General features: G+C 39.5%; 1 protein-coding gene across 5 annotated transcripts in view; it reads left to right on the forward strand.

Moving 5' to 3' along the window:
* LOC106936746 (connector enhancer of kinase suppressor of ras 2) overlaps positions 1–16,138 on the forward strand; it is an 88,179-nt gene that overhangs the window by 19,569 nt on the left and 52,472 nt on the right. For 4 of the 5 annotated variants that reach the window (XM_015017931.1, XM_015017929.1, XM_015017933.1 and 1 more), the window contains exons 2-6: positions 751–914; positions 7,521–7,723; positions 9,145–9,232; positions 11,833–11,874; positions 15,876–15,995. In XM_015017931.1, the coding sequence (XP_014873417.1) occupies positions 751–914; positions 7,521–7,723; positions 9,145–9,232; positions 11,833–11,874; positions 15,876–15,995 (617 nt within the window). Of the gene's footprint in view, positions 1–750; positions 915–5,368; positions 5,473–7,520; positions 7,724–9,144; positions 9,233–11,832; positions 11,875–15,875; positions 15,996–16,138 lie in introns of those variants that run through there. The other variant, XM_015017934.1, reaches the window with a different exon arrangement.

Raw genomic sequence — 16,138 nt, forward strand, 5'->3', positions numbered from 1 at the left:
GAATGGATTTCAAAAACAGGATTTGCACCATGTAGTCACAGCCGTATAGTTCCCTAAAAAAGAACTAATAACCAGTTTTTTTTATAATATCATGACACAACTTATCGCACACCCTCTCTCCAGATATTTCACATAGTGAAGTACCCCAGGGTGAGAAAATGTGAAAAAAAGATGAGAAAATGTGAAACATTTCATGTATTTTAGAGGGGTGCAGTTTCATCCAAAATGTGCTTATCTTTATTTATTTGCATTAAACATAAATAAAATATAGATCTTGCCTTGCTCGCTTTGATGTAAAAAGCAGTAGTGCTATGATAACTCTTATTCTGCCTGTACGTATAATCAGATACGGACACAACAGATGTTTCGTTCTGTTTTTTTTTTTGTTTTTTTTTCTCGGTGATCGTCATTGGACGCCAGCAAAGCAGTGAAAAGACATCTGCCTTCAGGCTGGTGTTTATCTGTGGCTGCAATTAATTAAATGTTGTTTAGTGTGGACAACAACCACTCCCATACTTCAATACAGATCGCCTCTTGTTGGACTGCTCAGACTCCAACATGACAGTTATCTCTGAAGGCATTTTCACAAATGATATTTCCTCATCATATTTGTCTCCTCTCTGTCCCAGAGCAGACACTCCTCTCAACCACTCATCAGACCGAAGGTTTTAGTTATTTTCTGCCAACAGCTTACCCCACACATGCCCACCAGAATCTCCTAATGTGAATCTGTGTGTTCCCCCCTCTCAGGTTTGGATGACTGCCTCCAGCAATACGTGAAGAGCTTTGAGCGGGAGCAGATAGGAGGAGAGCAGCTGCTGCACATCACCCACCAGGAGCTGGAAGAGCTCGGCGTCACCAGAATAGGACACCAGGAGCTTATACTGGAAGCTGTGGACCTCCTCTGTGCCCTGGTCAGTCCCCGTACTGGGTTGTTTTAACCCAGGGGTGTCAAACTCATTTTCGTTTTGGGCCAAATCAAGATCATGAATGCTGTTAAAGGTTTGGTTGTGCCAGGATATATTGATCAAACCTTTTCAAATATCCATTAATTCTTCAAATTAAATAATATTACTGAACATATTTTCAGTCCCTCCAGGATTTCATGTTTGTGGTACTCATTTGGAAACATTTGGGATATTTGCACTTATTTATGATGGTTAATGTGACTTTTTATTACTCGCTGTTTAGATCGTGGACTATAATCTGACATCGGTTAAAGCTGAGGCAGCTGTTTAGTACAAGTAAGAAAGTTTTTGGCCATCTTTGAGAAAAATCTACAATAAACTCCCAATTATTAGCGCAAAAAATGTGCAGGGATTCATTGATTTAGCGTAAATTTACACAATCATTCTGAAGAAACTGGAGGGACTGATTGATATAAGAGTTCAGTTGAGATGTCTTACACACCCTCAGAAAGCTAACTTTGTTTGCTGCTAATGTGAGAGATGAGTTTACAGCGACGTTTCTGGACTGTGTAGTACAGAATTTGACCTCTTAGGGTGTCCGTTATCTCTGGGCAGAGTACTGTCACTTAAAGGAGGTTCCTAATTGCAAATTCTGGAGTTGTGCATTTCTGTTGTTTTGCCTGTTGACCCAAGTGTGAATGTGGGAATGCATGGCTGTGGGTATGTAAGTTAGGGCCGTTACAGACTGGCTAACCCAGAGCTAGCTTTTTACTACTCTTAAAAAAAGCAGTTTGTGTATTTCTGGCTCTAGAATCAACTAATTTACTGTGATGGTACCTGCGTAAGCTTAATGTAACTGCAAAACACAAAATCTTACCAAGTGTTTTTGGCCTAGTTGCTAGGGCAAATATCCTAGTACACATAAATTAAAACTAAGATAACTTACAAGTAGCTTTTTGGAAAAATAGGAGCCAGTGGAACAAGTACTTTTTATTAATATTTTAATGTTAAGGAAATATTGACTTAAAACAAACTCCTATATCTTTCTGAAAAGTTACATGTTACCTTTCTCTTATTTTAAATATAATATTTGGATTAGATTAGAAATTAGACCAAAATTTGGTAAGATTTTGTGATTTTTTTTTTCTTCAGTGTAGAAATTTTTTTTTATTGTTGATTAATTTCCTATCAGTCCCTTCAGAAAGTTATGATTTCATAGTTGCAGCAATTAATGCAAATTCAGTCATCATTCGCAATTTTCTTGCAACTTTAACCAATCATTGCAATTTTTCCACATTTTGTTGCTTTAGTTGCCTGTGGAAAATTCTAATCGATGGAAAATGTTAGAAGATGATTAGCATTGGATAACATAGTAACTTCATGAAGAACATTGGTTTAAAAACAATGAGCTAACTGGAAAGCTGCCATGGCCACTGTAGCACTGCAAGAACAACAAAAAACAAATATTTCTAGAAGTACAGATGAAGCTAGAGGCTTTTGTAATGCAATATTCCTTAATTACATTAGCTGCTAGCTGGCCAAGTGGCTCATTGATTGGTCTGCTCAGTACTGCTCAGTTACATCTACTGTGTGTTTCTGCAACACACTGGTTAATCTTTGATCACAGTAACCAGTTTTTCCACTTTTACACCGTTACTATTGTCTGGTCTCTTTTTGTGTAGAATCTACTGCATGCATTTCAGTCAAAATGTGTGGATAGAATTTTGCGAAGAACATTTTTTGAAAACAAGACACTGTCATGAAAAGGCAGATTTATTATATACACTTTCTGGAGCATCAGTTATTGATATTGGCTTAAAAAAATAGCAAAGCAAATAAATAAATAACAGTCCTCCGTGACCTGAGTCTTGCTTTGCGCGCGCTGCTTCGGTCAATGCTGACTGTATGTGCAGTGGCCCTGCTCAGGATTAGCGAATTAGGGGGAATTAGGTGCTACTCTCCCAGAACGGGTGAAAGGAGGGAGTGGAGGAGAGGTGAGAGGGAAAGAGAGAGGGAGAATATGTAGAAAGAGCATGCAGGATGCACCTTATCTCTCAGGCACACATGGCTGGATTAGTAGGAGCTGCTCAAATGTGCGGAAGAGGGTCTGAGTGTGTGTGAGTTAATCAGCACCGCTTCTCATTCAAATCTTCCAGCATGGGACTGAGTGTCCCAGAGTACCAATCACTATACGGCCTAAGAATGGACACACTCAGACCCTCATCAACACACACGCACGCACGCACGCATCCACATGCACGCACACACACACACACACACACACACACACTTACGGATGAGAATTTGAGAAGCAGAGTCTCTGAGATGATTCTTAATGTTGTGCAGGTTCTCACCTAACAAGAACTAAAAGTTAATACTATAGTTAGTCATCCTCTTAGTGCAGCGTTGAATTTGTGATTAAAGTCACGACTAGATTCATTCACATTTATTTTTATGTTTTTGTCCCAGGTCACTTTGGAAACATAGCAAAGTTGATCCTGATGTCATTTAAGCACGATGCTTACTTGACAAGAGCCACAAAACTAACATGACCCTACAAAAAACAAAAACATGGCTTATGTGATATTTATAAATCCTGACATATCCAACGTAAAATTGGCTTTATGGTTAGAGGGTAATAAACCGCTTTCTGTATTTAGATTTCAGAAAAACAAAAGGTCCTTTAGTAATAAAGACTAAAAACAAAAGTCTATTTCTGGTGTGGAATTTGTGTCGATATTGAAAAAAAGAAGAGAGAAAATAGCTTGATAAAATTTTAAATCTATTTTTGCTCATCCTGTCTGTGCTGACATCAACCAACAAAATTTTTCAGATAAACAAACCAGAAGAATGTTGTTTAAATTATTTTTTAGAGTGCTTTTGAGAGCGTTTCACAGAGAATTTGAGACGTCATCCTCATGTTCATCTCTGAGAAACATACTTTGTAGTCATCCGGCTGTTTGACTCACACATCAGTCACACAATCAGTCTTTTACAGAACGGTTTTCTAGCAGCTTCCTTAAATTGGGTCATTTTTTAAAAACGAATCCAAACCACTGTGTTATGATTAGCATTCCGCTTTATGCCTCGTTTCAACCTTCCAACTGTAAATAGATGAACAAATACGGACTCTTTTAAATGGTCTGACATGAAAATTACAGCTTGATTCAATTTAGAAAAATCCAAAGTATAAATTTAAAATTCAGCAAAGTGCAAAAAAGAAGACGAAGAAGAAGAAATATTCACGTATTAGACGCAAATTTATCACTCTTGCAGACTCAATATGTAGTTACCTTTGTGTATCTGAAGGAAAATGATTATAAGACAGACAGTAAGGCACGTACAATGTTTTTATTACGACTTAGTGCATGAGCCATGGCAGAGGAATAGAATTAAAGAAGAGGCCGCTCCATACACGGTTGCTGTGGCAACCACACTGACATGAGGAGGGACGGTAGGGCCGCAGTGGGTGTCGGTGGTAATAATGGCATCATCCTATAACGGTATTGATTTGCACACACGTGCATGCAGCCTTTTAAATGACTTCTCTCCGTATCAGCAGCAAGCGCGCGCTCTTTCAGACGGCCCGCGCGCCCTGGAGGCAGGCAGACGCACACGGATTTTTTTTTTAGATCACGTCATGACGTGACAGCCTAATTACAGCAGTGCAAACATGTACGCTCTGAGTGTATGCATGCGTCTCTGCTCGCGCAGGATGCAGAAAATCACACGGAGCGCGGTGGGAGCCTGACCCAGTTTGAGAGAGACGCATCGCTGGGTGCTCTCCGTCTTTCCTCCCTCCTTCCCTCCAGTCGTCATGCCTTTTGGTTCCGCAGTTGCCTAATTAGTGTGAATGCTGTAAGGCTACGTCGTTAGTCCTGTCTTTTGGTATTGACATCTTCCACAGTTTATGAAATATTCAGCCCTTTGTTGTGATCATCTTGGGCCTCATTGACATGAACGGAACATCCCATAATTTCTGAAAAATTCTGCTGAAAACTTTGCGCTCTTCCACAGCCAACTACTTTCAGTTGGAAAGGTCATTCAAACTTTAAAATGAAGTCATATACTTCAGCTACTTCGGTTTATTTCAGCTTTTTTTTTTTAATAATCTTTTACAGATTTCATAAAACCCCTCTTCAAGTTTTTGCTGGCATTATGCTCAGTCTTGAGAAGAAAAAAAAAAACATGGGTTGCTATGGTTGCTAAGCAATTAAGCTACACTAGCCCACTAGCTCTGAGAAACAAACTCTTCCAACTCGCTCATATTTCACTCTTTCTACACATATTATACACCAAAACGTAGGTTTCTCCTTCGGCAAACAGAAAACGTGACCATCACTGATATGACAGTTAAAGATTCACGGCAAATCGGCAGGAGGAAGTAAGAAGTAATCTGATCCTCTCACTACCTGCCTGCTTCCCAGTGATTACACTGACAGCACAGCTGTGTGAGTGGGGATGTTCGTATGGCTTGTGTTGCAGGTCCCTCTTGGTCTAGAGCTCTGAATTAATGTACAAAATGTGACTCATGGAACCTCAGCGTCAGTCACCTGTCAGTGTAGTAAGTAGTGTTCCAAAAGCTTTGTTTAGTTGGCGTTTATTGACCCTTTGCAACTACGTCATACATCATTCGAGGCACCATCGGAAGTGAGGGGCGACGGTATTGAACGGAGCAAAGTTTTTCCAAAGTTGTTTTTGCCAGTTTATTCGTGGATTTTACTTGTTCGAATAGAGCTAATTTGTCTGTGAACGTAACACACCTGGCTGGGGCTCATAGACGGCGGTATTTACAAAAGTTTGAAACAGCTAGCTTAGCAACCGACACATATCTCCTCCCTCCTGACTTGTTGATCAAAATGCCGACTTTGCCTGAATTCACACCACATGATTTTTATCACTGTCATAAATAGCAGTCTTAAAAACATACAAAAGATAGATGTGACTAGTTGTTTTTTTCCATACAATCGAGGCTACATGACGGCGCGGCACTGTTTCCATGGTTACTAATGGTTTGACGCGTACCTTCTCCATAATGCCATATTTGATATCTTTTTAATCACATACTTTTGTCAATATAGATCCATCTTGGGGATACAGCCAATCAGTGCCAAGGAAATTGAATGCAGCACATGGAGCCAATAGAATAAATAGCATTGCTCCCATATTCAAGCTTTTCAAGCTGTTTTCTTTTGAATACTTTTGATGCACTTTGAAAAAAGAATCCTGAAATTGGCGGATTTTCTATGAATTACTTGGATTTACTTTCCATAGAAAAAAATCACCACAAATAGGCGGGGGCACGCTGTACACCGACATTACTTTGCCTTTCAGCAATACGGAGAAGCTCAGATAATGTAGCTGTTGATGAGTCATCAGTAAGCTTTTTGGTGTCAAAGCTATCATATCCCTGATTAATGTTTACTTTCCTTATAATGATGTAGGGCAGTAGCAACCCATATGCATGTGTAACCCCTGGTGCTTAGCTAAAAACTCCACATGAGTAAGTCTGTAATGAGTGGGAGGTGTGTGTTTACAAGGAAAAAACACTAAAACAGACAGAATTACTTAGACCAGGCTTTTTGTAGATGTTTATTCATCACATGCTAAAATAATGTAAAATTAGGTTAATGTGACAGAAGGATTCAGCTAAAAAGAAAAAATCCAAATACCAACACATACTCAACAAGATGTTTTGTTTTTAAAAAGATACAAATACACACATTTTTGGGGCTCTTTTACATCATTTCAGTCAAGTTTCTTGACTTACTAAGTATACAGTGTTTGCATTCTTGTGCATTGAATTGAAGTCATATATGAGCATGCAGTGGGTAATATTCTGACTGTTTTTAATAGAGATAATTGTTTATTGCTTTCTTCATTGTCAGATGTTTTCATACGCTAAGATTGCTATGCCTTTAAAGAATTTGAGAGGACCCGATTAATGCTTTATAAACTTATAAGTCGATGTATGACAAAACTGAGTTAAACTGAGACACACCTGTAGACATATTTTAAAGCACCGCTCAAAGGCACTAAGACCTTGTGCGTAAAAAAAAGATCTAAACAAATCAGGCACAATATCAGACGGACAATGTTGGACCTCCACAAATCTGGTTCAACTTTTGATACAGGTTCTACATGCCAGAAGGTACCATGTTAACCTAAACAACAAAACTGTATGGAAGTCTGAAGACACTGGAAATGCTCACTTATCATAAAACTAAGGAAGGAGACAGGCTCGATGTCTGAAGATGTTTTGGTTCAAAATGTGTCAACCCCGGAGCAAAATCAAATGTCCTTGTGAAGATGTTTGAGGGTTAAGGCCAAAGAGGTGTGCATGAAAGCAAAGCAAAAAATATAAAAGGAGTGAAACAGAAAGATATTGATTGTTTCTGTGATGAGAACATAGTGTGTTATTCCCACTACAGCCCCTCTGGTATCCTTACACACAACTTGACATACAGAAAATCTCAAAAGATCTCTATCTGACCTTAGATTTGTGTCTCTGATCTCACCAAAATCTGCGCTGTGACTAACCAGCCTATGTGGTAGCAATAGCCAACAACATTTTCTTTTCTTCTTCTAAATACTTATCTGTTTCTCTTCCAGAACTATGGCTTAGAAACAGAGAACCTCAGAACATTGTCCCACAAGCTCAACGCTTCAGCAAAGAACCTCCAGAACTTCATCCTGGGCCGACGGAGGGGGGGTCATTACGACGGACGAGCCTCCAGAAGGTTGCCCAACGACTTCCTTACGTCAGTGGTGGATTTGATTGGTGCTGCCAAGAATCTGCTCGCCTGGCTCGACAGGTAAAAGTTGTTCATCCGTAAACTATTTACATGATAGACTTACCACGAGAAAAAAAGTTGTCGGCAGTCATCCGATGTGGTTATGTTGGTCACTCCGGCATGAAAGGCACGTCCAAGCGGATCCCACTTTGTCAGAGCGACTAGCGACATCTTGGAGGATAGAGTTTTGTCCATAAGCGTTGAGCGATGGGGTTACCACAGGTTTTAGATTCACGACTTTATATATAATTTGTCAAAAAGCATGTAGAGGACAGACCAAGGATATGAAAGAAGATGCTCTGGTCAGACACCAAGAATACCATCCCAATCGTAAAACATGGTGGTTGTAGCATCATGGTTAGCATCATGTCTTTTCTTCAAAAGACACAAGGAAGCTGGTCAGAGCTGATGGGAAAATGGATGAAGCTAATTGGAAGCCAATTATGGGAGAAATGGAAGAGACTGGAGACGGGGTCAGACGTTCACGACCCTAAATGTTCAGCCAGAGTTACAGACTTACTGCGTCTGAAAGTTTCACAGTGCTTGTCCTTTTGTAAAACAAAAATTATTTTATTATCTCGATTTTTTATGTTTTTATTGTGCACCTTCTTATATTTCTGGAATAATGATATGCTGATGATAAAACACGGTCTTCATCAATGTTTCAGTGCCTGGTTGGATGGTTCCTGTCTTATCAAACAGGAGAGTCTTTACAAAAGCACCTGTCACATTACGTCTTAAAGAAATACTTCACAGTTCAACAAAATGTCTCAATATATATATATATATGTTTTTCAAATCATTGTACTGACTTGCATTGTATCCACACTGTAAAGGATTCACTGTAAAAAAACAAAATAAAACTGTAAATTACTGACATCAGGGACACCAGTAATTTACCATTTTTTGTTGTTTTTTTTCTGCAATTTTACAGAATGCACATATCAATTAGCAAAAGATAGTGAAATCTACAAATTCTTTTTGAATTATATATTTGAAATTTTACAAAAATACAAAATGATAGAATATTTCTGTTCATAGAACGCAAGGACAGATTTTCTGATTTCAGGTTTTAGCGAAATCATGACCGTAACCTCAGTTGCTGAAAAAAATGGTAATCAACAGCATGAAGCTGAGGTAAAATGGCAGTAATAACAGTGAAACGAGCAGAAAATAAACAGCTGCGTTAACACGGGTTCAACAACAACATCAGAGCATACGTCACAGTTTAGCTTTGACACAAGTCTTTAGCAAATGTAAGTGTTAATGACAGGGAGAGTAAAATGCAGAAAGAGAGAGCTGACACACACAAACACAGCATTTGATTAGCATCCTCCACACGAATTGCTTTTCTGCCCGCCTCCCCCAAATTAAAGTTGAACATGTGCTTTCTGTGCAGTCGGTGTGTTTGTCTGACTACAACCTGCTCTCGTTTGTTTCAGGTCTCCATTCGCCAGTGTGACTGAGTATTCGTTACTGAAGAACAACATTGTGCAGCTGTGCTTAGAACTGACCACCATTGTACAACAGGTGCTTTCACACATCATCAGACTGTCACACTTTTCCATGAACAACGCATTAATTGGTCATATATAGATTGAAAAAAAAAGAGAAGTTCATATGGGGTTTGTAAAGTTGCACCATGAAGAATTAACAAAAATTTAGTATATTTAGCTTATTGTAGAGAAAAAATGTGGATGTTCATTCTTCAAAGTCATATTTTCACCATATTATTCCTGCATCTTAAATATCAGAGTTCCAAACTAAATATTTAATTCACAAGCTAAATATGCAGTTTACAAACTAAAGTGTTATGTAAAATCAACATTATTTGAGACTTACAATAATGTTATCCCCTCAACATAAACATGTGTTTCCTTGATTCTGTCATGCAAGTTTGAGAAATCCTTTAGTATCCCATGGCAACCATTTAACTGTACAAAATGTCTGGGTGGACCTAGCTCCGCCTTCGAGACGTAGCTCCTCTTTCAATCTGCGGTTCCAAACTTCTGACTCCCTCCTCAGTTCCTCCAGACTAGCCAGCAGCAATTAGCAAACACCTGGTGGAACTGCGCATCAGCTGAGCTCATTTTAGGAGCTACTTCTCAGCGCAACGCTGGTAAAAACGTTATTACAGGGTTAATAGAGGAGCCATGTTGTGACAACTTCCTGAAGGTGGAGTTTCAGAAAGAGACAGAGGCCCAATTTCAAAGCGTTTAATTACAAAGTCATATTTGATATATAGAGCATTTTTATAACAACAACTGAAGATAACATATATACTATCAGATAGCACTATGTGCCTGGAAAAGACATAGTATTGTCCCTTTAAAGGACAACATTCACCAGCAGTGAAGTCAACAGGTCCTGGTGGTGACCGAAACATGCCCCATCGTTTCCTGACGTCTATGTTAATCCAACACACTGCACCTCCTTAAAAGATAAATAAATAAAGCAGCTACCGCATGCAAACACTTTGACTTTGTAGCCGTTTCAATTATTTTGAAAAAAAACAACAACAACTATGTCTTCTCTCTTGGACCTGGACCGTGCCCTCACAGTAAGAGCCTGCTCAGAGTATGTATCAGTGCATTTGTACTTGTGCCCAGAGTGAATCCTGCAGCTGAGCAGATAACACCCAATCCCCATATTACAAGGGCCAAAGGAGATGGAACAGAAAGGGGCCACACCGTAGGTTCACAATAGGCCAAATGAGCCTCTGGCTGCCAGGGGACGCAAGGAGAGAGACAAAGGTGGCAGCAGTGTCTGCATTAATGCATCAAACAGATGTGATTGCCGCTCACCGTACACATCTGGTGGATTCAGTGAGATGCTTCCCAGAATTGCACAGATGAAGTCAAATATGTTGGCGCCTCTGGTGAAGACGTGGAGAAAGCCTCAAAATACATTCATGTTTTTCCGCAGCAGAACGGTCTCGCTTTAAAAACGGCTTCGATGGCAACATGTGCTGTTTGTTCAGTGGGAGAATTTGAAATTCGCAAATTTCAGCTTGAATTTAATACACCCTTTCCTTTTTGAGGTTACTAAAACTTTTTTGGCGTGTTTCATTAGTAATCTGCTTTCTGTTTCATGACACAGATGCCTATTTTTTTTAGCTTCAAACCACTAGCATATATGAGGACGCTCATTTCTTCTCTGTCTCTTCTCATTGCTGAAGAACTGCAGTAAATAATGGCATCTTGGGGTCACTACATGTCCATTAGACAAAATTTAAACACTTCTTGGTGATATGGGAGTGCTGCTGGAAAAGCCACTTCTCTCCTACTATCACAATTGTAAACATAGCGTAGCGTTCCTTTATTATTTGAATCAAATAGCCCATCTGAAGCTAAAAAATACTTCAAACATCAACATGTGAGAAGCTCAGCCATTGGTTTAACATGACTGATCTGTTGACTAGTTCTTTTTTATTAAGTGATTTGTCTTTCAGAAGCAAAATGTGCTCAATAGATTTACACAGTTTGAACCAAGTGAAGCTGAACTTCGCCACTTGAGCAGTTTTGGATCATTTATATCTTTTGCATGTGGCTTAATTACTGCTCTGAGTGTGTTGGTTTTTATCTGCAAACGCCTTTTGTATAGTCTGTCTACTCCAGTTAACAATTAATCGATTACTAAATTAGTCGACAATTATTTCAATAACCGATTAATCACCATGAATTTGATTAATCGTTTCAGGGCTGTCAAACTATGGAAAACCAATAGGCATCAGTTAAAAAAAACTTCATGGACTGTCAATAACAACAGTTGTGGTGATTCAGTTGAAAACATTTTGTTCCCTTCTCGGAATAAATACACTCAAAGTTTGTTTTATTTTTACATTTTTTTTGCGAGAGATTTCATTTATATAATAATAATAATAAAAAAAATGAATATTTTCGCACATCTTCTCCAGAAGGTCCATCAATTCTATTCATATCTGTTTTAACTATTAGCATCTCCTAAACAGCATGTACATGTCGATTAAGCATGCTATTCTGACTACAGTGTAAAGTGCTTTTCTCCTGGATGTTATATCTGGAGCAGAGAGATAATAGAGCTTTTGTGTGGATGTTTCTGTTTGAATTTGCATTAATTGTTTGTCTTTCTCGGCTCCTCTCCCTTAACAGGACTGCACCGTGTATGAAACGGAGAACAAGATCCTTCACGTGGTAAGTGTTTGCCAAAAAATGGTTTCTAGAGATTCTTCTCTTTTTTTGTTGTTAATACTCATGTGGATGGGAGGTGTCCTCCTCTTCTGTGTGCAAAGTGTATTTTTAGAACATTTCAAAGAGACATTCAATAAGTGCGCCAAGCACTTTGCCATTTCCAAACATTTTGTGTCAATCGATGCCAGGCAGAATCTCTGATTGTCATAAGCAGAGAAAGCATTTTAATTGATTCTGCACTCGGAACATAACAGTTTCATTAAAAGTGTCACATTTGAGCACACTTTGACCTGAGATCGATTTGATGTGTGTCTGTGCTGGTTTGTTTTTGGGAAGAACGCATGTCTGGTGAAGTGCAAATAGGCCGCGGGCCTCTTGAAAGCTCTGTTGTAGGCCGTGTGTGTGCATGCATGCCTGCGTGTGTGTGTGTGTGTGTACGCGTGTGCGTGTACACATGTGCGATGGGGAACTGTCTGCATCCACGTGTGAAACAGAGTGAGCAGCTAGTGTCTGATCCAGGCTGACAGTCGAATCGGGAGGCTTCCTGTTGCCATTCAAGGTCAGGTGGAGGGAGCGAAGCAAATAGTGTGCCGAGCAAAAAAAAGAAAAAAGACTAAGCATTTAGAGGACATTAGATAATGCTTTCTAGAAATCTCTGCAACTCGAGAGCAAGTCTTTCGATTGCATTTGAAATTCAACGTCACTGACTGTGTGATGTCTCATCTTTCAAAATGAGCCCTTAAGCATTTTGGTTTAAGGTTTAAGCTCTGATTTGCTACATGCCTTTTTTTTTTTCTTTTTTTACATATGTAGAAAAATAACAACAGGCATATTTAAACACCTCGGTCCCAGGTGCTTTGCTAGAAACGGGAGGCGTATGTGTGAAAGGAGGCAGCAGTGAAACAGGAGTTTTTCTAAATGGAGCTTCTCTAGATGTTTGTTCATGATGTGCAGAAAAATGTAAAATAAGGTTTTAGAGCCTTGAAATGATTCAGCTGGCAACCAAACAAAAAGCAACACGCCCATACCAGACGTTTTGTTTTATATTAAGAAATAAAAAAGCAGGATTTTAACTCTCATTAGACTTTTGACCATTATTTACATGGAAACTGGACAAAATACGCAGGAAATCGAGATTGGAGAAAGAGCAACAACTAATAATCTTCCTGTGTGAAATATATACCAGGAAAAGAGCAGGTGAAGGATTTTCCACTAGAGTAACTGTCTCACGGAGAAATAAATTAATGTAAAAAGTTGTCAGAGTTAAACTGAATGCTAATTATTGCTATTTACACTGATTTACTACACAGCAGAAATGCATACATTTAGATAACTGTTTGAGACAATCGTAGTAACTGCCCCCATTTTCCAGATATGCAGTCATGAGCTACTCTGCAAACCTGACACTTTAAAGGTTCGTAAAATTTTAAACTACTATGACATTTCTGAGATATTCAAGTTGTTTAGAGAGCATAGATCCACTTGGGTCTTGATCCCCATTGGACTTAGCCATGAACTCCAGTCTCTGGGACTCAATAATCTGGATTTTAAATGAAAAAGTAATGAAAAAGTAAAACAAGCAAAAAAAAAAAAAAGTAAGAGATCAACTGCTTTTAACCAGCTGGATAGAAATCCAGAAAGATTTGGTCTTTTCAGGTGAAGCAACCAAACCAACATTAGCAACACAAGGTGATTATTCTTCAGTATTGAAGTACTGCAGAAACTCCTTTTTCACTACCAGACAGTATACAGTACTGTGCGTGTGTGTGACTGATTTAAAGAGCTATTAATCTTCACAAGTGCAAATCAATATTCCCAGCTGTCACTTTGCCACTTGTGGGATTATTAATATTTCTGGACAAAAATAGATTCAGATAATAATAGTGCAACAGAAACTCCTTTACATGGACATATTTACTGATTGAATTATGCAGCAAACTGCACTCAGACATAATTACGGCAAGTTTTAATTGCAGCATGGGTTTCATGTTGGTGACTATAGTGCAGTTGTATGTTAGTTCGCTTCTTCTCAATAATGCAAAACTCTGTACTTCACTCCTCTCCACTAGACTACAGCCTGCAGCAATCAGATGGACAGGATGCGTGTGTGTGTGTTCTGGAAAGATAGCATGAATGCGCGTGTGTGAGCCTGCGTGTCTGATGGAGCGTGAAGTGTGCATGAGTGTTTTTATGTGCATGCATGCATAAGGATGAGAGGAATTACATAACACTGTCCTAGTTGTGTGTTCTCTCTCTTTCCCTCGTTTTCTTCCCTTTCCTCCCAGACTCTCCCTCCCGCCTCTCATGCCTTCATGCCTCTCTCTTCTACTTCCAGTCGTTCCCTCTCCATCTTTTTTCCAAAGTCTGAGTATGTATTTGTTCAGTATGTGTGCGCGTGTGTGTGTGCGTGCGTGCATGCGTGTGTGTGTTGTGGGAACATGCAGTTGCAGACAATGAATTATGCAACTGCATTTGTTGTGTGTGTTAGCAAGCAGAGCTATGTGTCATGAGGACGAAAATACAGGAGATTACTAGAATGAAGAAGATTTCCTTTAGTGTTTAGCTCTGGGGTCTGGGACGACCATAACAGATTTTCTGTTTGGTCAACTATTTCTTAGTTCCTTATGTTCTAAGTCATTATTGCGCTGAAAGAGATAGAGATCGTTTTCTTGTGTTTGTTGGTTAATCTTAACCTTTAAGATTAAAGTGTGAGGATCAAGTTGAAGTCTCCGTAGGCTCCTCATGTTTATGTTTGTGGTGGTAGAACAGAAGTGAAGTAGACATCTGTCCCTCTATAATAGTAATAGACTGAACTTAAATAGCAACTTTACAACTTATATAGTTGCCATACTTACAAACACAATAATTGGGGTTTAGTGCCTTGCCTAGGAGGAAGCTGGCATCGAACCTACAACCTTCTGATCACAAGATGACGACTCTACCTACAGAGCCTCAGTGCGTCTGTCTGTCTGTCTGTATAATTTTTTATTTTCCAATTTTTATTTTCTGTCTACAAAAAGTTAAGGCTGACTAAATGGAAGAAATAAAATCAGATGTATTTGCCAAGTTTTTGCACACACAAGGAATTTCATTTGTAGTGTTTTGTTTTTTAAACAGCTCTGATATGATTTGATCAATTTTGAAAACAAATGATAAAAAAAAAACGTTTTTGTAGTAGGAGCTGTTAGAGATTCGAAGAAACGTGACTATAAGAAAGTGGAGAATTCTCTGTGAGCTTTTTAATGTGGAATCACATTCCACACGTTAGCTTATTTTATTGTTAATACGTCGAGTTGAGATTAAAAGACTATTTTATCGTTTCATACTTACATCGTAGTGCACAAAAATACTTTTCCGCTTAGCGTCTCGGGCTCGCCGCTTATTTGCGCTCTCGCGTGTGCGCACACATTAAGTAGGATAACCCGTGAGACAAAGTTGCTGGGATAAACGTCCGCAAAAGCGCTGCAGTCACTCAGCGGAGATTAAAAGGCAGGAAATGTTGCCAGTGATAAACAAATGTGTGTGTGCAGCCGAGCAAATAGCCAGAGAAAATGTCAATCTTTGCTTAGAAACAAAGGCAGGGAAAAGCTGCACCACTCAGACGGCTTGTTTGCTCAGATTTCAGGCGGGAGCAAAAGAAGCTGGGAATTACACCCACAGTGCCGTCTGTAGTCATTTCTTCGAAACGAACGAAGGCAACAAATAAAAAGTGAGCTCCGCAAATTTCACCAAGTACCAGCCGGGCTCGCGCACGCGCCGTTGCTTCTCCGAGCGCGTCTTGTGGGCATGCCTGTGTGGACAGACTGTGACAGGAAACGGTTTGTGTGACAGAGCGATGGGAGTGGTGATGTGGAAGCAGTCTAATAAAATGATGTCTGTTTCACCTCCTCCAGCTAGGTCACAGCATCCCCCAGGAGCCAAAACCAATCTCAATAACTTTCTGTCTTTCTCTCCTTTGGTCTCTCTATGTTTTTTTTTTTCTGCACCTCCATCTTTGTCTTCAGTGTAAGACCCTCGCAGGGATTTGCGACCACATTATCTCTCTGTCGTCGGACTCTCTGGTATCTCAGTCGGCACATCTGGAGGTGGTCCACCTCACCAGCATCATGCCCAGCGAAGGCCTGGTGAGGACAACATTCGGAAATTCACAGACACACACACAGAAAAAACACACACACAATAAAAACTGCAATAGTTTAATTTTAACATTAGACATAACGGGTGTTTGTGACGCTAACGATGACAAGACATAAATCTAGTCTTGCAC

The sequence above is a fragment of the Poecilia latipinna genome, unplaced genomic scaffold (genome assembly GCF_001443285.1).
Source record: "Poecilia latipinna isolate Pla-1442-1.1 unplaced genomic scaffold, P_latipinna-1.0 Scaffold2209, whole genome shotgun sequence".
In the NCBI taxonomy this organism is placed as follows: domain Eukaryota; kingdom Metazoa; phylum Chordata; class Actinopteri; order Cyprinodontiformes; family Poeciliidae; genus Poecilia; species Poecilia latipinna.